This window comes from Scheffersomyces xylosifermentans, assembly GCF_036884685.1.
Source record: "Scheffersomyces xylosifermentans strain CBS 12540 chromosome Unknown RJT20scaffold_8, whole genome shotgun sequence".
Lineage (NCBI taxonomy): Eukaryota > Fungi > Ascomycota > Pichiomycetes > Serinales > Debaryomycetaceae > Scheffersomyces > Scheffersomyces xylosifermentans.
This window is the reverse complement of record NW_027042946.1, coordinates 850,468-872,269: the sequence shown is the minus strand read 5'-3', so window position 1 is coordinate 872,269 and position 21,802 is coordinate 850,468. Positions and strand designations below refer to the sequence as shown.

The window sequence follows — 21,802 nt, the reverse complement described above, 5'->3', positions numbered from 1 at the left end:
AGTGACAGGCTTTTTCAGGGTGGCTTCATTTGCATTGTTAAGGTTAACATATTAATCTGAGTACAAGATATATATGTATAATGCTTAACCTAATCCTAATACGTAAGTAGAAGTGAATGTCCTTGTCTTTTTACTTTTTGGAAGAAACAGTGAAAAGTTGCAAACAGATCTCAAAACTCGTATTTGCGTGCTAGCTCCGATAACATGGTTTTACAGATTTTCATAGTCAATTTTATTCATCAGGCATCGCTCAAATCAAGAGATGGATAAGTATTTAACACCACAATAACAGTTTCAACACGCAACATGGACTAATTTCCCACTAAACATTGCTTCCACATTTGTGGAAAGTTTTAGGCAGTGTACACTCTTCCAGTGATAAAACGCATGAGATCGTCAATAATCTATTCCTTACCTTTAGATAGAGCCGCTGTTTCTTCACAAGACACGTAAACTCTTGTGCTTTCATCAAGAATACCACCCATCGATATACTAGTAGTAGCATTTCCGAATTTGTGAGATTCACGTAATAACTAACGTGATATATTTCGTGATTTTAATCACGTGATCAAACTCTTGGTTAATTCACTACTCATGTCAAACACCAGTGCCGCTGTGAAAATTGGTACGTGCGAAGGCCAAATTTATCCATTATCGTGCGTAGGCTAATATTTATATTCGATTTAATCGCAAAAATAAGAAAAGCTCAAATTTACCGTATGAGAGAGGTGTATTGCTTCAATAAGAGAAGGAATTCCGAGGCACTTAGGGACCGTATTGATTGTTCTATGTTGTATTATGTATTATATATCTTGTTTTAGTGTTGTAAATTCTTTTACCTGAGGATTTTTCACTGAAAGTAAGAAAATTAATGCAGCATTATATATATTATATTCATAGGGTTAGGTGAGAATGGCTGCAAATTGTGAGAGATTATAAGAAGAATCTATACCAATTGGTATTCCTCTTTTACCATTATCTATTATTATTTTAAAAACTGCGTAGAGACTGTTATTAGTATAAAGAATACCTTCTTGAAATTTCTGGTGGAAGAAATTGTTGGTTGAACGAGCTCCGAGGATGCAAGAGGTTCCAATTTGAGTTTGGTTTCGAAAGAATTGTTCAATGATTTGTAATGTTGTATGAACGAAGAGTGTGCTATTATCACCATTTGTACAATGGGGCGCTTGTAATTCAATCAGAAGAGAGATTTACTCAGCTATCTACAATGACAATTGGAGAGGGAGTGTCATAGAACATTACTATGCTTAACATTAACCTCTTAATCATACCAATACATCTATTAAGTACTATTTATCTTTAGTATCGATGACAAAGTCACAAACTCACTTGCTCCAAAGTTTTACTGAGCGATCCCATCCGCTCGATACGATGGTGGAACCATCACCGCTGATGTCACAGCTCATTACCTTGTCATTGTGACCTTTTAAGGACTTCACTTTAACGAAATTGTCCGCCGACCAAATATTCACTAACCCGTCGTAAGACGAAGTTGCAAGAAAAGTTCCATTGGAATCAAGAGTTGAGGCATCCTCGCCGTTCTCTCCTGTTACCTCTGTGGATAATATATCATTCTTGTCTCTTCTGGAAAAGTACCTTACTTCACTAACTATTTTAGTGTGTGCTGGAATTGAGAAAGCTTCGCCGTTTCCTCTTTGTAGCCTTCTGACGTCCCAAATTTTGACGGAACAATCTCCACTAGCCGTGGCCAAATGATAACCATTTGGAGACCAGTCAATACTATATATTCCCTTGATGTGACCTTCTAGTGTCGCAATCGATCTACCTGACCGTAAATCCCAGACTCGTCCGATAGCATCTAGTCCGCCAGTAGCAAAAAGACTTCCGTCTTGGTGAAATGATCCTGCGAATATCTCCTTGGAGTGTCCCTCTTGTTGGAGTAATGCTTCTTCTGGTCTGTTTATATCCCACAACTTCCATGTCTGGTCAAATGAAGTTGAGGCAATGAAACTTCCAGTAGGATGGAATAGAGTTCTAGTGACACGAGCGTCATGGGCTCCATTTATTGACACCGAAGGTTTAAGCTTCGCAGTGGTGCCAACTTTCTCCTCAGGCACCTTCCACACTTGAACGTTACCTTCATTCCCTCCAGATACAAGGTGATTACTTTCGGTATATATATCCCAGTCGATGGCACTTGCTTTTTCGGTATGATATCCACTTGCCAGGGTATACATTGTTTTTAAATCTGACTTGTTCAATATATATATCCCACCATCCCATGATCCACATGCTATAAGTGAGTCATTCTTGGAGAACCGCACTGCTGATAAGGCTCTTGTGTTGCCCTGTATTATCTGAGAGCCATAAAGCTCATAACGTGATAGAACAGAGTTTATGTGACGTCGATGTTTGAGTATTTTAATGAAATTTTGGTTTTTAGATATTTGTTGTTGTTCCCTGACTCTGTTTCTGGCTCTTTTCAAGGAGAAATGTAGTATATTTACTCTTGCTTCGTAAAGTTCTTGTGAACCAGGAGTATAGAAGTCTTCATCGTCGTCTTCATCATCTTCGTTTTCTGAGCCGAATTCGCCATTTTTTGCGGGTTCATTGTCTTCCTCCATAACATAGTCGAAATCGAAGTTCGTGTGGTGTTGCTCCGATAGTATTTTGATGAGTCTTTCTCTTCTGTCAGCATTGTCTTCTCCAAAATAGGTGATGGGATGTCCTAGCTTCCTAAGCTCGGCTCGTACTTCTACATCTAAAGTTGGCACATTCTTTGAACTTACGCCAGTTGAAGAAGTTCCCTTTTTGGTGTCATTCACAATTGGCACGCTATCCACTTCCATCTCTGTTCTTTCAAGCATAAACTGGTACTTTAAACCTGAATATTTCATCATTTCTGGTAACTTTTCACATAGATATGTGTTCCTGTATACAGTGTAATGGAATAACCAGAGCTGGTTCTACTTGTATTTATATATATATGAATATGTAATAATTTATTTAGAGGAGGCTGTTATATAAGTACACAGATCTGCTCTAATGGTTGGCTTTGAGGATTCTGTCGGCATATTGTGCAAAATTTTCGGTTTCGTTTACGAGTTCGTTGAGGTCTGGTTGACAGAATACTGCTAAAGTATTTCTGGCAATGTTAGGTATACTAGTTCCCTTAACATAGTGTGGAACAGCCTTAAATTTTCCCCTGGAAACCTCTTGTAATGTCGAGCCAGTCTGGAAGGCAAGGCACTCAGGAGGAATGTTGACCTTGACGACCTCGTTGTGTCTGTCTCGGATATATAAACCCAGAGAAGCATCTGGGGACTTATCAAGCGCAGAAGTGAGACCGGCTGATTCATCAAGAAACAAGGCAGAAGTCAAGCCAGTAAGGCAAGAATGGTCTAAATGCTCTCCGCACCAATCATCGTCACTTGTTGAAGTTTGTGATTTGACTGGGAAGTAGTGTAATAAGCGAGCTTTTGTACAAGTTGACTCTTTCACGACTCTTTCTAAGTAATTCTTTTCGTAGTTCGAGTAGATTTTGCTAATGAATTTATCACAATTGGACGCCACGGATTGTGCAACATCAATGATCAAATTAACAAGTTCTTTTGTATCTTGTTGGAAGTTCTCTAAGCCTTCGAAATCCTTTGAGGGCCAGAGGTTGGGAGTTGTATAGGCCTTATATTCTGTGAATTCCTTGGTCAACTCTTCACTCGGTCCTTCTAAGGAAGCGTCTTTGTGGAAAGCACAGTTGACGTAATATGACCCCTTGTTAAAATCAGGTGTTCCAGAATTTGCTAGAATTTCCTTGCCACAAGACCATCCTGTTAACCACATTGACTCTTCGGACTCGAGTTTCTCGAGTTCTTCTGCTGGCAATGTGGCAAGAATGGAGATAGCCTTCAATACCCTTAATCTCAATTCATGAAATTTTTGGGGCAAGTCTTTGATTACAATTATCCCAAGCGAATCGGGACCAAAAGCCTCCGACAAAGTTTTATGGTCTATTCCCAGCTCCAAGTCGCTCAACGACACTACAACAGGATTCTGAGTTTCCTTCTGAGTCATTTTATATCTAGCTATAGAAAAGAACTATCGATGTTTGCACGGCTCCAAAAGCTGAAAAATTTATTCTTTAAACATGGAGAAAACTGCGACGGTAATTTCCCCTTTGGGAACAAAAGAACGATAATGCCCATTAGCCTAATTAGGCTTAGGTTGCAATCTACTATGCACGGCATTGCAAAAAGATGGAGGAGATATGTATTGGTGGATTCTATTATAGAGGAAAGAGGTTTTCTGTAGACATATCTGTACTTTCATAGAAATCAAGTATGGAAGAAAAGTCGCCATCGGAGTCATATTCGTTGAAGTCTTGGTTGAGTTTGAATTCCCTGAGCTTGTCGTAAATTGACTTGGTTTGTGGTGGTTTTGATGCGACTTCTGTTAACGACAAAGATTGCAAAATGTGCTTCTGGGGCATCGAAATCGAATTTGATGGAGTGCTTCTTCGCTTTTCTGGTTTGGTCTTCTTAAGAATTGGAGCTATTATTGAAAGTGCCATCATTGGGAACGAAGACTTCAAAAATTGAAAACCCATGTGATTCTTCCGAAAATGCTTGTACAATTGGTGAACCACAGCATCGCTGTCATACTTGCACCTTTGAAGGAGACCGTTCAATTCTTCTTCTTCAATATTTAAGTCAATACTTCTCAAAAAGTAGCAAATTTCAACCTTAAGATTGTTCCTGTGTATTTCCTCGGATGAAAGCTGTGTGTGTATCAAGACACTGATTGTTGCCCTTTTATTACTCAGGGGAGAAATATACTTCCTATAGAAGCGAAGGTACTCATCCTTTTTCAAAGAAGTAACAAATCCTATATCTACTGCTTCGTTACCGCTTCTACCTGAAAACCTATATCCACTGGTTAAAACCTTCTCCCATATATTTCTATGCGAATCCTTGATATCTGATTGGGAGCAATAATTGCTGCTGCTTTGTGAAGGTTCCATTAAATACACTAAATTCGAAGGAAGATCATCTACCTCAGACGCTCCACTCAAAGCAAATGGTTCAATTACTTTCTTTTGAAATTCATCCTCCAGATACTCTTCAATTCGTTGCTCCCATTCTCTCAAGAAGGAGCTTATTTCATTTAATACATCCTGAGGTTCGTGTGATCCACTGAGGACACAAAATTGAACTCCTAATGTACTTCTAGAAATCCTGAGTCCAGCAAGGACCGTATATCCTAGCTGCTTGAGTGTTCTTAATTCAAATGCGCAATTCAGGGATAGTAAGTACGCAGTTAGCTTGCCTAGCGCTCTAACAAGCGGGCTTTCTCTGAGACCTATCTGAATGTAATGATATGTTGCATTTAAAGGGTCCTCGTTGTTGCAATTGCTTATCTCGTGGATATGGTTTCTGCCCTTGAGCAATATCTTACTGGATGGTTCATCAGGATTGTGGTTATCCGCTAGCTTGGTTTCATGTCTGCTGAACTGGTCAATTGTTAAGCAAAGGCTATGAACGTTTGCTCTACTAATATCTCCACTCACAACAATTCTGGTGTATGTGGGATCATTGAGTAATGCTTTGGCACTCAGACGTAAGTCTTCTAGAGTTAGGATCTCTAATGCCTCTGTTCTCTCTTCAAGGGACCAGATATCTTCTTCTAGAAAGACGATAGATGCAGCTATCAGTTGCTTTACCAAGCTGCTGACGGTTAGCTCCTCTAGGTCCTTTCTTATCTTTATGCGTGCCTTCAGTAAATCCTTGTAACTTACTGACTCAATTGCTTCGGAGAGAAACCGTGTTAATTGCTGTACAACTAAATTTAACACTCTTCCATAGCATTCAGAGGGTCCAGCTAAATTGAAGGCTATAGACGATGAACCTGTAGCATTAGGAAACATAGACCAGGAGTACCCTATCTGCTCGGCCCGGTATAAATTCTTTCTTAATTCCTTTCCTAAAAGTTCACACAATACTTCCATTGCAATTGATTTCAAGGGACTGGTTTCTTTGTTGACACTTTGAACTTGAAAAGTAGTTATCAACTTCTCTTTGTAACTTAAGTCCAATTCCTTCTTGAACCATATCTCATGATTTGTCGAAAATTGAAATAGTTTTGGAGAACAATGAGAAGAAATGCTTTCAGTTTGAAAGCTGTTATCCACTGCGTTTGTTCTCACTAGCAGTAGTTTGTGATTCATGGCTTCTAGTGTAACGTCGAGAAAAGTATTTTTAAATTCGTAGCTTCCATATTGTATATGCCTAGACGGTTGAAGTTTTTCAAGTATTATCAAGTACACACTGAACTCAAAGTTGTAAAAGGGATCTTTCCTTTCTATATCAGGTATTGAGTGCAAGAATGGAAGCTTTTGAAGATCTCTTCCCACAAAAATGATGTTGAGGTTGGCTGTGTTAAAAACATTCTGGGTCTCAATAATGAAAGAGCTTGATAATGATTGAAGATCTTCTTCATTAACATCTCCATTCCCTCGAAGAAGATGTGTAAGACCTATATATTTTAAATCTGATTGCATTTGCTGTGAAAGTTGACAGACTTCATCGGAACACGAACTATATTTATCTTGATGAAAATAGCTTAGTTTACTAATTATTATCTGTTCGGCCAAGTATGAAATCAAATTTGCTTGAGACAAAGCAATGAGCTCTTCCATTTTTGAGAGAACTCTCTCTACAAGCAAGTGTATATTCCTAACACCTATCACCGTTAGCTCCATATCGATACATAGTACCGAATCATTGATACACAACTCCTGCGTAAATACGTAGATAGATCGAATAAAGTTGTCACTGTCAGCTAAGTGCTCATATAGGGATCCATGGGATTCGTCCCCAAGGTAGCTACACCAGATGTTCTGAATAGTAGAAATATAAGGCGAATTGGAGGACGAAGGTATTGGAAAAATTAGTCTGATATTACTATGTTGGGAACTCTTAATATAGAGTAGCCTTCCCTTAGTCTCATTTGAGAAGACTTTCTCCGAGAACCTACCCTCTTTTGCATTATTTAAAATATTGAAACCTGAATACTGGCAAGGGAAATCTGAAGATTTTGAGCTTCCATTCGAAAGTCGTTTTGGAGGCTTCCTTGTACGTTGTTCGACATCACTAAAAGTGCTAACTGCTATTTTTTGAAGTTGGCCCAAGGAATGAGGTCCCTTTATTACAAGAGTCATATTTTCACTGCAATAGTTTTCAGCGAAGTGATTTGTTAAACATTTTCTCATGTTAATGCTCTTTCTTCGCGGTATATTTCCCAATGTATTCAAATTTCCAGTGCCGAACTTGTGAAAAGGATGTCGTTCATTAGCCAATATCTTGAGTCCATGGAAGAAAATCTTATTCAAATTGGAAATGTTTGCCTTGTGTTCATCATCCACTGCTTGAATTTCTTTTTTTATGTAGCACTCGTTAAAAATGGGATTCTTGAAAAAGCTACTGAAACAATTAGTGGCATAATTGAACAATGGCATTTCATTTTTCTCACCTTCAGTAATGGGTAACTCAAAGTAGTAGCAAGTCTGCTCTCCAGTAGTGAAAGCATTGGATTTTCCTCCATTTGTGTCGATGGTTTCGAGAAACTCATTTGGTTTGGGAAAGTCTGATGTCCCTAGAAACAACATATGCTCACATAGGTGTGCCAAGCCAGGTATTTCGCATGGGTCATCATGGGATCCACTTGCGACGCAAACTCCACAGGAACCCACTAATTTGGAAGGTTGGGATACCAATAGTGTGAAGAGTCCGTTGGATAGTTCTATGAGTCTGTAAGATCTGTCGGAGTTGTATAGGCTATTTTGAAAATCTACGGGAATTGTGCGAGCTGAGAGATACGTCGACATGGGTGCAAAATTCACATTCTTTTCAAAAGCAAGGTGCACACAGGTCAACGGTGTACAAACAGCGGGAGAAAACAGTCGACATTTTCTTCAACTTAACTTATCTACCATGTATTCAACAATATATATATGGACAGCTATATAAATTGCAAACTTCAAGCATTTCTGTTAACACTCAAGTTATTGCAAAAAGTATATCCCTTGGTTTCAAAACTTTGTAGCCACTTTCCTAATCGAGCCATTACAAAAAAAAAAATAAGAGCATGTAGCCAAAATATCCATTTTGATTTCTTTTTATATGGTAGCGCCGCCAGCCCCTTTTTTACTGCACGAACGGAATTTCAGGTTTGGTTTCTTTTTTATTTTTATTACTTCTAGCGCATTTTTTCCCTGTTGCTGGCTAAGGGGTCAGGTGATTACCCAACAACAATTACGTAATTGGGATGCAGCAGACCTGCTTGGAATGAATTGGTCCAGTAGATCACCAGAGAACAGGCTATTCCACCACAGCCTGACCCCAGGTCGTCACTTAATAGGGGAAGTGGAAACTATCCCTCTCCCTAGGCAAAAGCCACAAATTAGTCAATTTTCTCGGTTTTCTTCTTGCCACCGGACTCTACGGAGCAACCACTACTCTATTCCAAATTCTCATCTCCCACCATCCTCCTACCATACTCCTACCCTCCCTCTACTCTCCTTCTCTCCATCCGTCCCGATCCCTGGTCGTGGCTCGCACTCGTTCCTAATCTAATCAGTGATAAGCATCCTATCTCGCACTAAATGGTCGTGTCCCAATGCACAATAGTGTGATCACGGGGTCGTGCACCGTGCCCCAATCTGCCAGCTGCCACTGGAACCCAATTCCTGGTTGTGGAAAGTGACCAGTAATGAAATGACACCATCTATCCAGCGAGTCGTAGTAGTATCGAACAAGTCAAGTTGATATACCGCATTATCAGCAAGAAATCAACCACCAGTATCCACCCCAGTTGTGTCTCACTAAATAAAACCCGCGTTTCTCCGTGCCGTCTACTGTTTGTTTACACTTAAACAGTCGCTAGATAGCATATCCATCGCAAAGGTGCAACCAGCCGCTTATCCGCTTAGTACCCCCCAGAAAACCCGTGTATATGTTGATAGCTACGATATAATCGTCTTAGCCAGAAATGTCCAACCAGTACATCTATAACAGCTACCAGCAGTATTCGCCCAATGTCGCTCATTCGTCGCTCAATAACCCTGTGGCAAACAACAGTAGTTCCAGCCCAACATCGGGCAGCTTGGCGTATATGTCACCTCCAGGCTCAGCCAACTCCACGTTAGCTAATAGCTTGTCATCATCAGCAACTTCCACCAGTTCGTCTGGAACTTCAGGCTCTCTTGGTGGTTCATTGCCAGCATCTAACTATTCATTTCATACTCCAAGATTGAGATATTACTTGTCAAAGTCATTTGACATCGAGGATGACCTTGAGTTCTGCCCAGATATCCCGGACTCACTCAACACCAGTCCAACCATCAAGAAATTTAATCCATACACCGCCACTGTCTTTTCTCCATCCCAGGAGCTCCACCAAAACTCCAACGCGACTTCTTCAAACACAGGCTCCAACGCTTCGTCGTCGCCAAGAGTTCACACTCCAAGAATCAAGAAACCATTGGAGATCATAAACCCTCAAACGAAGATGAGAGTGGGATCACCCGCAACGAAGTAAGCAAACTCTGTGCGTCTGCGAATCTACAGCTTTTTGCGGTGAAGAAACGATAGATGGTGAATAAGGAAATTTCAAAAAAATGTACTACGACAGTCGTATTTTTCAAAGTGTTTTACTAGAATTTAATGATTAAGAAGATTAGAGTTTTTGAGAATAGATTTTTGTTTGTGTGTTCTACGGTTGTTCGTCGTCTATCATTGTGTGTGCATGTTGTTAATATTCGCAGTTGTCCAGTTGCTTAATGTTTTGTTTTACGAAGGTTATGGTTTTGTCATTTATATTTTGGTTCTTGTTGTATTTTATTTTTATCCTCCTCCATCTCAGAGTGTTATTCATCATTTATTCCACGTTAGAGACGGTGCCAGCTCTAGGAAAGCTGTGCGAGACGTTCTCTGTGTCATACTATATAAAATTATTATATATCAAGTGTTTTAATGCACAATTAGTTACTTAACTGTTAAGAAATGTTCAGGGAGCTCTTGTCGCTCTTGTCTTCTTGAGTTGCTACATGTCGTCACCTCCTTTCATCTGCCATGTAACCCGACCTCCTTTGAATTCACCAGTTAAGGTATGGGTGGAAGAATGATGCAGGATAGAATAAACGGGGTAAATTTGGGGAAGGTTGGGGCTGTGATCGAAGGGATGAATAGAATTGTCCTATGAAGAGAATTTTTTGGTAGCAACAGTGGGAAGCCCCCTTTTAAAGCGTCTCCACTTGGCTCTTAAACATTCTTGAGTCAAGTGTAAAGTCAGGGCTAGCAACAACAACAAGATTTTTTTCACAGCCACATTACCGGTCCATTGTTAACGACGGGAGGGGCCGGCAAAAGTAATGCTAACTCTAGTGGTGTTTATTGTTTGTAGCTTAAGTACCACCCTTTGTAGGCCGATACGTCGAATGACAGGGGGCATGGCGGAGAAGGAACATGCATTATAAATAGATGGCCATCGAAGCGATTTGTGGGGGAATTTTCACTATTGATCATCTTGAATCTCGCTTATCACTATTTGACACTATGAAGTTGACACATTTTACCAGTATTTTCTCTCTTACATTCTTCGTCCTTAGCGTTGTAGCTCAATCCGTTGACTCGTCTGAAGTAGAGTTCCTCACTAGATTGGTTAATGACGTAAGATCCCATGTTACTCAGTATGTTCAATTTATTGGCACTGCGACAGTTTCTGTTCCACAGCAGTTTACGTCGTTGGCTCGTGTTATCCAAACATACACAGACGATTCATACACCACACTTCTTAAGGACGAAAGCATTGATTTCACTCAATTAGAGCAATTTGCAACAGATTTGCCATGGTATAACAGATTGGCAGGAACTGGAACTGAAGGGACTGCTGATGAAACCGCTGAAACTCATCCCCCAGGGTCCCTCACGAGCGCAACTAAAACATCTACAACTCACACAGGTCTTGCTACACAGGTTGTAGTCCCTGTTGGTTTATCGGTCTTCGGATTTGTAGCTTTAGTACTTTAGAGTACCTGAAGGTCGAAGAATTAAAACATTTATAGCTTTGATTATTTATAGGGTAGATCAGTTTAATATAGGCTGCTTGTCCCAGGTTTCCATTACTATGTTATACTTAATTCTCCTAAGTTTTTTATTCTATTTAGCAAATTTGCTTTTCTATTTTCTTTATTCTTTATTTGTGGACATTCTACTTAATAAAGAGATGTATACTATTAAATTCTTTGTTGCAACCGCTTTGCTCCAGCCATGATTCGAGTTCGGCTCCGAGAAATTGCGCTATTTCGGAATTCTATTGTTTAACTTGACATGAAATAGATCCACGGAACAAATAATGATTCTCCAATCACGAACTCTTCCTATGCATATCCTCCAAGAATAATCTGTACAGTTATGAAATGAAATTGTTAAACTTCTTAACACTAAATTGCGCAGTACAGTAATAGCTTAATTTTGACTCACATAGAAAATAATGTAAGGGACAGTATTTTTTCAGTTGTCATTTGCATTGGTTATGAGAGAGATTTCATATGATGTATATTGTCCAGAGAACATATGTGAAGCGGTAAAATACTTGGCAAATTCACTGACGAAAGAAATTGAGGCCATGAGAAGAAAATCGTCACTAGAGAGAAAAGCTGCAAGAGAAGATGAAATTGGAGGAGAAAATATTGAAAAGTAAAAGCATTAATGCTACCTGAGTACAATTTCAAATTTTGGGTATTATTTGGGCCAATAATTGGGCATTATTGGAACCTTCCGATGAGAATTGAATGAAGGAGTTCTTTAATTCGGATCTATTACGGATTCTATTTCTATGACCGGGCCGGTTTTCAGATATCATATTGTGGAAGTGGTTTCACAGATTGAAATCTACTCCAATCAGGCGTGCGTTGAGAAAGATTTCCGAGCATTTCAGTAAAAGCACTATTTGCCTCTTAAACGATTGAAGTTTACCCTTCATTTGTATTCCCTTAGTTCAAAATGGCAAGTTCAAAATGCATTTCCATAGTACTATTTGGTTCTGGTTTCTTTTGCGTCATTCTACAAAAGCGTACATACCTCTTATGTCTTAAAAATTTGACAAAATTATAAAAATTCAAAAAGACGAAAATGCTTTAAAATCACCGACAATAGTAATATTTCAGCAAGTAATCGTCCGTAAAAAGCATTCTTCTATTCTACTGTAGGTATTCTTGGGGTTTACTGCCACCAGTTAATAGTAACACAGCGGCACGGATGTATATTAAATGCAGGACAAAAATGCATCTATACGATGCGCCCCCTTTCTGACAAACTCCTTCAAGAAATCATCCGTGATAGTTTAGTGGCTAGAATTACCGCTTGTCGCGTGGTAGACCGGGGTTCAATTCCCCGTCGCGGAGAACTCTATTGCGCAAGTGGTTTAGTGGTAAAATCCAACGTTGCCATCGTTGGGCCCCCGGTTCGATTCCGGGCTTGCGCATTTCTTTTTTTTGTTCCCGTCACGTATTCTTTCCCCCTTTCTACCTGTTCTCACATACCATTCCCAAGCTGTGTGGAGTCCCATTCCCCGAATTTCCATGGTGACTTCCTCAGCCTTTTTTCAGTTCAAAAGACCCGAAAATGGAACGATGCCTGCGCAGTAAATTTAGTGAGGAGTCCAAAAGCATTGTTTTAAATTGACAGCCAGCATTGGGAGAAAACGTAAGAGGCGTTGTGAAGTAACGCAAGAAGTTTATATAAATATCTATACTAATCGTATATATAGTTGTAGTATTGGGTAGTGACCGATAATTTTGAAAAGTGAAAGGGAATTTTTTGGGAGTCAGAAGGACCAAGACATTTGACTGTGTTGTACCTTACTGATAGATTAAGTGAGTTAGACCACACATTTGGGTGTAGCATACGAAAGCCAAAAAATCGTGTTCAAATTTAAAAATTGAGGCATTATTTATTAAGCGTAACAAGAGAGGTCCAAAGAGAGCATCTCCAGCGGCAACAAGAGAGATAAGTGAAGGGGATTCAGTGAGATTAGAAAATAAATCAACAAGAACAGCTGGAACTGAACTTAGACGATAGCGAAGAGGAATTTCAGCTATTTCAGAATTTTACAAATATTGACGAAAATAAGATAATAGCTACAGAGCATAGTTATTCCTATAACACAAGCTATAACATTAACATTAACAATCCATCCCATTACCAGTCCAAGAGGTTCAAGAATAAATCATCAGAAACACCAGAAAACATTACAAAACAAGTTAGCAATATCAAGAGAGAAGAGCACCTTAACTAAAAGTTCGATAAATGTCACAGAATAACCATACCACCGGTAATCACGGTCTGGCAAATAATCAACTTAACGGTCAGACCAATCAGAACACCCAGACCAATGCTGGTCTGAATAACAACAACGGAAGCACCAGCTATAACCATAATTACACCACCAAGAATAATGAAAATAACACCAACAGCCACCAAAACCAAAGTCATCATCATAACCAAAACCAAGGTCCACGTATGTAAATTCATCTGCTCAGTATTTGTTCTAACATGGATTACTAACTCTATTCTAGATGCCATATCACCTCGCCATGCCAAGGGAAGATTTGGATGGGTAAGAAGGTTAATGCAAGGACAAACAAGACAAAGTGTTCCTCCAGCTTTAGCGGCTGTCCACCAGACTCAGAAAACACCTAGAACCAACCATGGTGCAAACAGGCACTTAACTCCACCTACAAATGAGGGCCCTAGCAGATCCTATCAGAAATCAAAAATACCATCTATAGAAGCTGATGATGAAGGCGAAGACACCTACATCTATGATAGCGACAGCCAGTCCTACAATACCGGTGCACACAGTAGCAGTGATCATGAAAGTAATGATAACATCAGCACTATTCCATTGAAGTCTATTACCTCTGCTCAATCAACCAAATCGCCATCCATACTAAGTGACACACACCAAGACCAGAATTCCATCAATGCTTCGACAGCGGAAACTTCAATCACACCTAGTGTACAGACAGCCTACTTCGGTAACAGTTTAAATCCTTCTACACATTTATCTGTATTACAAGCAAGTGGACAAGACAGAGATAGTGAGTCTATTGTTACGTTGGCCAGCTCCACAAGAAGAATTCGGAGGAGAAGTATGGAAACTCAGAGTAGTACTACGGGAATCCCTCCAGCATCTATAATGGAGCGTTTGTCGGTCCAACAGACTGCTGCCAACAGTATATATGCCATGAGCATTAGGACCGCAGACAGAACCAGTCAAGTGGAACCATCTCAATCAAGTATGTATGATTTCACTGACCAAACGAGTTCAGCGAGAAGCGACTACGCTATTGAAGTTAGCGCTCCATGAGGTAGGGCAATATAAGTTTCATTGATAACTGCAGTTTGATTTTCATTGGTTAGCGAAAACGGAGTTGTTTATGAAGTTTAAAGGGTCCCAATGTTCAAGGGAGCGAGATATGACTAAGACTCGACCCTTTATTTTCATATTACGCCTTTAAGCAGGGTATTATTTATTGTTTATTTTTATATTATTCTATGGTAATACAAAACAGAATTTTGCAAAAGAAGAGGACCAGGAATAGCTACACTCTGGAATAATCCTCAGAACCGTTTATTGTAGCATTTCTTTAGCATTTCTTTACCAACCGTACTCTCTTTGTACTGTTTTTGGGTGCAATAGAGTTGTTCCAGCGATATCTGGAGTGAGCCGCACGGACCTAATGGTACTGTCTCTATTTTGTTTTTTGCTTCTCTTTTGGGAAACCCATCACAGTACATTTCTGCGATCTTAATTTAGAAAGCCACTGTGAGTATGGGATGGGAGGGGAGATAGGAACGACGGAGTGAACGAGAGAGGCATAACTCCACAAACTACGAACAGGGTCCTAGAATCAGAAGATATTTACCATCCAATCCAAGCCAGAAAACAATTCATTTTTTTCTTCATACGTACACAGCCCATTTGCACCGATCATCAATTTTTATCCCATACCATATTGATACCATATCATATCATAGTCATATCATACCATGGTCATACCATAGTCATACTAATTCTCACACACATTTTATTTTGACTTCTCTCTCTCTCAATCTCTCTATTTTCTGTCTCTAATTATCTCTCACAGTCTCACTTTTCTGTCTCTAATTTTCTTTCTCCCTCTTGTCTTTCGTCCCTCCCGCCATAACCTTTTCTGAAACAGTCCTCCTTATCACTATCACTCGCTCCTGCATGACGTCACCATAACAAATGCTTCGAAATCAAAACAATCAAAAACAGACTTTTTTCGATCAACAGAAAAAAAGCCCAGTGAGACTTTGAGATTTTAGTGAGGGAAAATGAAAAGCAGCAGCGGCAGAAGATCGGATTTGTTTCTCAAGAAAACTGTGGAAGTGTGTCTTCTTTCTTGTTCATAAGGTAAACGTCGGCAATAGTTGAGTCCGACAGCAATTTGGAGTTGCGCCTGAGCTTGTGAGATCCGTGCCGTGCTATAAAGGCAGACGCCAGGATCGTTTTTGGAAGCTAGAAGGACGAGCCCCGTAGTGGTTACCCTGTCTCAGTCTCATTACACCGCAGAAGGGGCAAAACAGTCATCGGTAAACATAGCGATTGTTAGGTATAAAGTGCCATAAAAACCATAGAAATCGAGCAAATCTCGTCCCAAATCGTCATTTAAGCAATTCTGAGCATTCGTAGCGAGTTGTTATCCAAGGAAAGTACCATTTGACTCAGAATTAAGCTTCCTATAATTCCGTGTGGTTCAGTCTCGTTGATACTTTATTTGATTTCACCATTCCCTTCATAGTATCGACAAGAAAATACTCATGGGAACTTTCAGCTACAACGACAACTCCATCGAAGGAGATGTCTACGTGCAACGGTTATCCACATATATCCGACGCAATGAAGAGGCGTTGGCTAATGGACTCTTGTGCTTCTCAAAGAACCGTAATACACATACAAAAGTGAAGCCTTTAAGAATGAGTTTCACCATTCACCATCTATACTACATTACAGAAAGAATAGAATCTTCTCCATTGGGTGTGGATGTGGGGCCCCTTAATATCAAATTGGATAGCCCTAACCACGAGCCAACATTCATTTCATTCATGGCAAATAACGCAAGATCATCAAAGCATTTCGACAGTGACACAAGATCCATATCATCCATCAATTCTATGAAATCCATAGTTTCAAGTGCATCCGTCTATTGGCGTTCTTTTGCCTTCAGTAAGGATCCCAAGGTTATAAATAAGGATATCAAATACTTATACTCTTCTTTCACAAAGATCCCTTGCCTTATAATTACACCCAAAACCAAGGTAAGCAGCATCAGTTCATACGAGGAGTATCCTTGTGACACATCCGTGCCTGTGAAGATGTTCAAGAACCTACAAGTATTAGAGATAGTGGACTACGACCCTAACGAGATCTTTGGTTGGCATATTTTGAGTGAGCAACTCAGGATATTAATCATACGAAATTCAAAGATAACTAGCATAGCCGAAGTATTGTACAATCTTGTTATCGATGATGAATCTGGAAGATCAAGTTTCAATTCACATAAGCAAACCAGAAAGTACAACGAACTCTTCACTTCCAGCTCTGCAACACCTATGACAGGAGACGATAGTTTTAGTAATCTTTCTGAGATAAACGAGTATCCACAGTTCAACAACAACGTATTTAGATACCCTCAACAACGCGAGAGAGCAAGTACCACCTCTGGAGCAGGTTCTTTGCCAAAGGACATATTTCTCGCAGATTCAATTTCATCTGGAGCCACTAATAAGGACTACCAGCGCCTTCCAGATAGTAAATGGTCGTTTCTCAAACAATTGACTGTATCGGAAACATCGATATCGACCATACCCTCATATATATTTAAGTCATTAGGCAATCTAGTGAAATTGAATTTGTCCAATAATTTATTAGATGATTTACCTGAAGGATTGGATATGTTGGTCAATATTAAGTACCTTAATTTGGCAGACAATTACATCACTTCATTAAAGAAGCTTCCAAAAAATCTCCTGCAATTGTCAACTTTGAACTTTAATAATAACAAATTGGTAGATTTGTCAGGCTTGGAATTCTTGCATACTTTGGAAAAAATAGACTTGAGACGAAATGAATTGTCTGATGTCAAAGATTTGAAGCCTATCGTGCTTCAGTTTATCAAGAACCCTAATACGCTCAGCAATGTCTATCTTTCAAGTAACAAGCTCCCCAAAAACTACAGAATTGATCTTTTCAACTTATTCAACGGAGTTAAATACAAGAATAATATGAAAATCGATGACTCTAGACCCGGTTACTTTGAGAGTGCATTGCTTTTGGATGCCGAGAATGCATTCAAGAATTTGGAACGCTTCTTCTCAGAATCGTTAAAGAAGCAGCTGGCAATTCCTATGTCACCGAAAGTTGAGTCCGATAAAGATATATCAAGGGATGAATCAGTAACATCCAGTCCCGTTTCGAAGGTGGATGAGACTACAGCAACTGGCTCATTAATAAAAAGCTCATCAGCTGCTTCTGAGCGGATGCATACGAGAACTGGAACTCTTGACACTCTTATGGAGCCCTTTAATTCGATGAAGATTTCCACTGACGGAGAGACTACTCCTAAGAGGAAATTTGAACTCTCTCATACTGTTACAACATCGTCGCCTACAATCGTTCAATCTGACGCGGTAAGTATCACTTCTGTACTGAAAATACCTGGTTCACCACTTAGCGCCAACAACAACTTGACCAACAAATTCGATACGTCTACCACCTATACTGCCAAACACTCGTTAATGTCCGTGCACTTAAATAATTCTACTTCCTCAATACCAACGAGTCCTTCCACTCTAAAGAAGTCCACTACATTGGCACAACTTGACCTCGAATCAGTGCAGAACGCTGCCCCTAATATCGTTACCCAAGTCCAGGTCACCGCCAGAATGAGTACTTAGTATCCATATTGGAACTTGCTGCTAATCGTAACACCCATTCCATCCTTGCATTTTTGTATATTAATTGTATAATACGTTGTACTAATAAATTGGAATTCTTTTTTCTAGGCCCTTGCCAACATCGTGAAAACAAGGTAAGCGGCAAAATGATTTTTGCGGCAAAAACAACTTTCTTCAACTAGTGATCTTCACCACACTAACAAGAAAATCAGCCATTCAAGATGAGGTTCATATTATGTACCTTGTTAACCGTCTTAGGTGGCAGTGTATATACAAAGGTTCTAGGTCAAGAAATCCTGGATGTTCCAGATGTTTTTGAAGCGAATACAGTGAACGACAATAATTCAACACTTAAAAAGAGAGGATATCATGAAGAGTCACCCTTATTCCAATTTGTCGAGGACGAACATGCTTTGAAGTACTTCCATTCACCTCCATACTACCCATCACGTTAGTATTACCCCTTGTCTCATCTATGTTTAAGCGGCTTTATCTTTCATATGAACAGATACACTAACAAAAAAAAATGCAGCGATAGGAGGGCGGCTAGATCACGTCTGGCAAAAGGCTTATGATAAGGCACGGAAGCTTGTCGAGAAGATGTCAATACCAGAGAAAGTTAACTTAACGACAGGTACAGGCTGGGGTTCTGGTCCTTGTGTTGGTAATACTGGTTCTGTACCTCGACTTGGAATTCCTAATTTGTGTTTACAACATGGACCAAATGGCGTCAGATTCACAGACTTTGTTACCCATTTTCCATCAGCGCTAGCAGCAGGTGCTACCTTCAATAAGGGTTTGACCTATTTGAGGGGTAAGGCTATTGGAAGAGAGCATAAGAAGAAAGGAGTACATGTAGCTCTAGGACCTGTGGTAGGTCCAATTGGACTTAAAGCTGCAGGTGGACGAAACTGGGAAAGTTTTGGAGCAGATCCATATCTTCAGGGCGTTTGTGGTGCTGCTACAGTTGAAGGTATCCAAGATGAAGGTGTCGTTGCAACTGTAAGGCATTTGGTTGGAAATGAACAAGAGCATTTCCGTCAGGTCGGTGAATGGGATGAGAATGGCTGGGAGTTCCTTGAAAACTCCATTAGTTCAAATATCGGTGATCGAGCAATGCATGAGATCTATCTTTGGCCCTTTGCGAATGCAATTAGGGCAGGTGCTGGCAGTGTTATGTGCTCATACAATCAAGTAAATGGCACGTATGCTTGCGAAAACTCCTACTTGTTAAACTTCCTTTTGAAGGAAGAATTGGGATTTCAAGGATTTGTAGTTTCTGACTGGGGTGCACAACATAGTGGCGTTTATTCTTCGCTAGCAGGCCTTGACATGACGATGCCTGGAGAAGTATTCGATGACTGGTTAACGGGAAAGTCCTATTGGGGACCTCTTTTGACGAAGGCGGTATACAATGGGACGCTTTCTCAGGATCGTCTTAATGATATGGCAACGAGAATCCTAGCGCCCTTCTTCGCGGTTGATACTATAAGTTTACCAACCGAGGATGACGTTCCAAATTTCAGCTCTTGGACATTTCATTCCTATGGTCAAGAATTTATGTATCAACATTATGGACCAATAGTCCAACAAAACTGGCACCAAGAAGCCCGCTCAAATTTTAGTGACAAAACAGCTCTTAGTGTGGCAAGAGAAGCAGTGGTACTATTAAAGAACAATGGCCATAATTTACCAATAGCTAAAAGCGATGGAGTAAGGCGTGTTCTTCTCGCCGGAATTGGAGCAGGAGCTGATCCAAAGGGTTTTAACTGCAAAGATCAGAGATGTGTTGAAGGAGTCCTCACATCAGGTTGGGGATCTTCAGCTGTGAATAATCCCTTTGTGATTACACCTTACGAAGCAATTGCGAAGAGAGCAAGAGAGGAAGGAATGGCCATTAATTTTTCCAGCGACGTCTGGGAACTCGATCATGTTGAAGAATTGGCAGACTACGCAGATCTTGCACTTGTAATTGTGGGTGCAAGTTCTGGAGAAGGCTACATAGAAGTGGATAATAATTTTGGAGACAGACTGAATCTTTCCTTGTGGAACAACGGAGATGAGTTGATAGAGGCTGTGGCTGAAAAATGCCATAAAACTGTAGTCATTGTCAACTCTGTTGGTCCAGTAAACATGGAAAAGTGGATTGAAAATGAAAATGTTGTGGCTGTATTGTTCTCTCCTCCCCTTGGACAGTTTGTCGGGGAGGCCATTGCAGAAATCTTATTTGGTGAAGTTAACCCATCTGGAAAGTTGCCATTTACAATAGCAAGAAAGAAGCAGCACTACGTTCCTATCATTGACGAATTAGGTGATACAAGGTCACCGCAGGATAATTTTGATCGCGATATCTATTTGGATTATCGATTCTTCGACAAGCATAATATCAAACCAAGATTTGAATTTGGGTTTGGACTCTCTTATACTTCCTTTAAAGTCTGTGATTTGAAAATAAACGAGATAAGTCCACCATCTGAATATCTTCCATATCCAGAAGAGTACTTGCCGCTTTACCGTACATGCCAAGACGATGTTTGTGATCCCGAGGATGCATTATTCCCTCATGACGAATTCGATCCTGTGCCAGGTTACATTTATCCTTATCTCTACAATGAAAATGTTCGTTCTATAGATGACAGTGATACTTTCAATTATCCCGTTGATTATAGACCTGAGCAACCTTCAGTGCCTCCTCTTTCAGGTGGGGGCCTTGGAGGAAACCCAGCACTCTGGGAAACTTTGTATGAGGTCAGCGCCGAGGTGAAAAATGAAGGAAAATACAGAGGCGGATATGTGGCTCAGTTGTACATAGAGTTGCCTAGTACTATTCTAGCTTCACCTCCTAAGGTCCTAAGAGGCTTTGAAAAGGTGTTCCTAGAACCTGGCGAGTCTACAAGGGTTTTTTTCAATATCTTGCATCGTGATTTGAGCGTTTGGGATTCCGAATCCCAACAATGGATAATTCAAACAGGTACCTACAAGGTATATGTATCTTCTTCCAGTAGAAAGGTTGAATTATGCGGTGAAATTGATATCGGATGTTAAATTTTGATTCTTTGCAAGATTGTCCTTGTGGTCCCTGCTGATGTAATTGGCACTCATCCCTTTTTGGAGGTAATATTTGCTTTGAGCAATACCAGCAATCCATGTGGGTCTTATGTAAAGATAGGGATATTGTCCATTGTATAGCTTATCTATTGTATCATTATACTTATTGTTATTCACCCAAGACTATCTGTAATCAAGGAAGAAAAAGTATAAAAAACAATTGAGTTCTAGGCTACAGTATTCACGTGTGGAGGGGCAGTCGGATAACTTCGATTCCGAGCGATATCTTCCAAATCAAGTAAGCAGAGGCTTTCACAGGACGTTATATCCCTTCTAGAATAAAGTTAAGGTACCTTTCATAAAAACGATTTGCCTGCATGTCGAAAAGTAAAAACCTTAATGCAATGTAATTATACCTGAAAGTTCCATTAAAAGCCAAGTCAAGTCTATATCTGTGGCTTCTCACAAGACTGGGTCAATTGCCGCGATACAACTAGAGGAACACCAGGCTTAGTCTTATGTCCAGTGAGCAAAATGCCAAGGCTCTTAAATGAGAGAAGAGAAGGGTAGATATGGAATCGCTCTTTTCACACGTTTCTTGGATGAGATAACAGATAAAATAATGTATGCGCATATCCGTCCCGTAGCGAATAATAAATAAAAATAAAATTGTAGCGAGGCTAGACACCCGTTACACACTCGTTACGTAATGTTAAGAATGCCGTAATAACAAA

General features: G+C 40.0%; 8 protein-coding genes and 2 non-coding genes across 10 annotated transcripts; 7 read left to right on the top strand and 3 right to left on the bottom strand. All coding sequences in view use genetic code 12, as the record gives it.

Moving 5' to 3' along the window:
- Positions 1–938: 938 nt before the first annotated feature.
- Positions 939–2,941, bottom strand: RJT20DRAFT_131379 (U4/U6-U5 snRNP complex subunit). Its single transcript, XM_064917992.1, has one exon. The coding sequence runs from the start codon at positions 2,880–2,882 to the stop codon at positions 1,347–1,349; it is 1,536 nt and encodes a 511-aa protein (XP_064772011.1). The 5' UTR covers positions 2,883–2,941; the 3' UTR covers positions 939–1,346.
- On the bottom strand, positions 2,928–4,075 carry RJT20DRAFT_131378 (uncharacterized protein). Its single transcript, XM_064917991.1, has one exon. It carries the CDS (start codon positions 4,051–4,053, stop codon positions 3,025–3,027), a length of 1,029 nt encoding a protein of 342 aa, XP_064772010.1. The 5' UTR covers positions 4,054–4,075; the 3' UTR covers positions 2,928–3,024.
- A 162-nt stretch (positions 4,076–4,237) lies between these two features.
- Positions 4,238–7,959, bottom strand: AXL1 (Axl1p). The gene has a single exon (XM_064915950.1). It carries the CDS (start codon positions 7,859–7,861, stop codon positions 4,265–4,267), a length of 3,597 nt encoding a protein of 1,198 aa, XP_064772009.1. The 5' UTR covers positions 7,862–7,959; the 3' UTR covers positions 4,238–4,264.
- Positions 7,960–8,817: 858 nt separating this feature from the next.
- On the top strand, positions 8,818–9,677 carry RJT20DRAFT_64302 (uncharacterized protein). Its single transcript, XM_064921074.1, has one exon. It carries the CDS (start codon positions 9,025–9,027, stop codon positions 9,571–9,573), a length of 549 nt encoding a protein of 182 aa, XP_064772008.1. The 5' UTR covers positions 8,818–9,024; the 3' UTR covers positions 9,574–9,677.
- A 912-nt stretch (positions 9,678–10,589) lies between these two features.
- RJT20DRAFT_137395 (SRP1/TIP1 family protein) lies at positions 10,590–11,063 on the top strand (the record flags this gene model as incomplete). The annotated part of the gene is made up of 1 exon (XM_064918563.1): positions 10,590–11,063. One exon carries the CDS (start codon positions 10,590–10,592, stop codon positions 11,061–11,063), a length of 474 nt encoding a protein of 157 aa, XP_064772007.1.
- Positions 11,064–12,367: 1,304 nt separating this feature from the next.
- On the top strand, positions 12,368–12,439 carry RJT20DRAFT_t167. Its single transcript has one exon. It is a non-coding gene; the product is annotated as a tRNA-Asp (tRNA).
- A 9-nt stretch (positions 12,440–12,448) lies between these two features.
- On the top strand, positions 12,449–12,519 carry RJT20DRAFT_t168. Its single transcript has one exon. It is a non-coding gene; the product is annotated as a tRNA-Gly (tRNA).
- A 584-nt stretch (positions 12,520–13,103) lies between these two features.
- RJT20DRAFT_64275 (uncharacterized protein) lies at positions 13,104–14,621 on the top strand. Its single transcript, XM_064921072.1, has one exon. It carries the CDS (start codon positions 13,492–13,494, stop codon positions 14,404–14,406), a length of 915 nt encoding a protein of 304 aa, XP_064772006.1. The 5' UTR covers positions 13,104–13,491; the 3' UTR covers positions 14,407–14,621.
- A 1,263-nt stretch (positions 14,622–15,884) lies between these two features.
- On the top strand, positions 15,885–18,132 carry RJT20DRAFT_111831 (uncharacterized protein; the record flags this gene model as incomplete). Its single annotated transcript, XM_064915775.1, has 2 exons — positions 15,885–17,483; positions 17,553–18,132. 2 exons carry the CDS (start codon positions 15,885–15,887, stop codon positions 18,018–18,020), a joined length of 2,067 nt encoding a protein of 688 aa, XP_064772005.1. The 3' UTR covers positions 18,021–18,132.
- A 188-nt stretch (positions 18,133–18,320) lies between these two features.
- On the top strand, positions 18,321–21,463 carry BGL22 (Bgl22p). The gene has a single exon (XM_064921073.1). The coding sequence runs from the start codon at positions 18,621–18,623 to the stop codon at positions 21,063–21,065; it is 2,445 nt and encodes an 814-aa protein (XP_064772004.1). The 5' UTR covers positions 18,321–18,620; the 3' UTR covers positions 21,066–21,463.
- Positions 21,464–21,802: the final 339 nt, after the last annotated feature.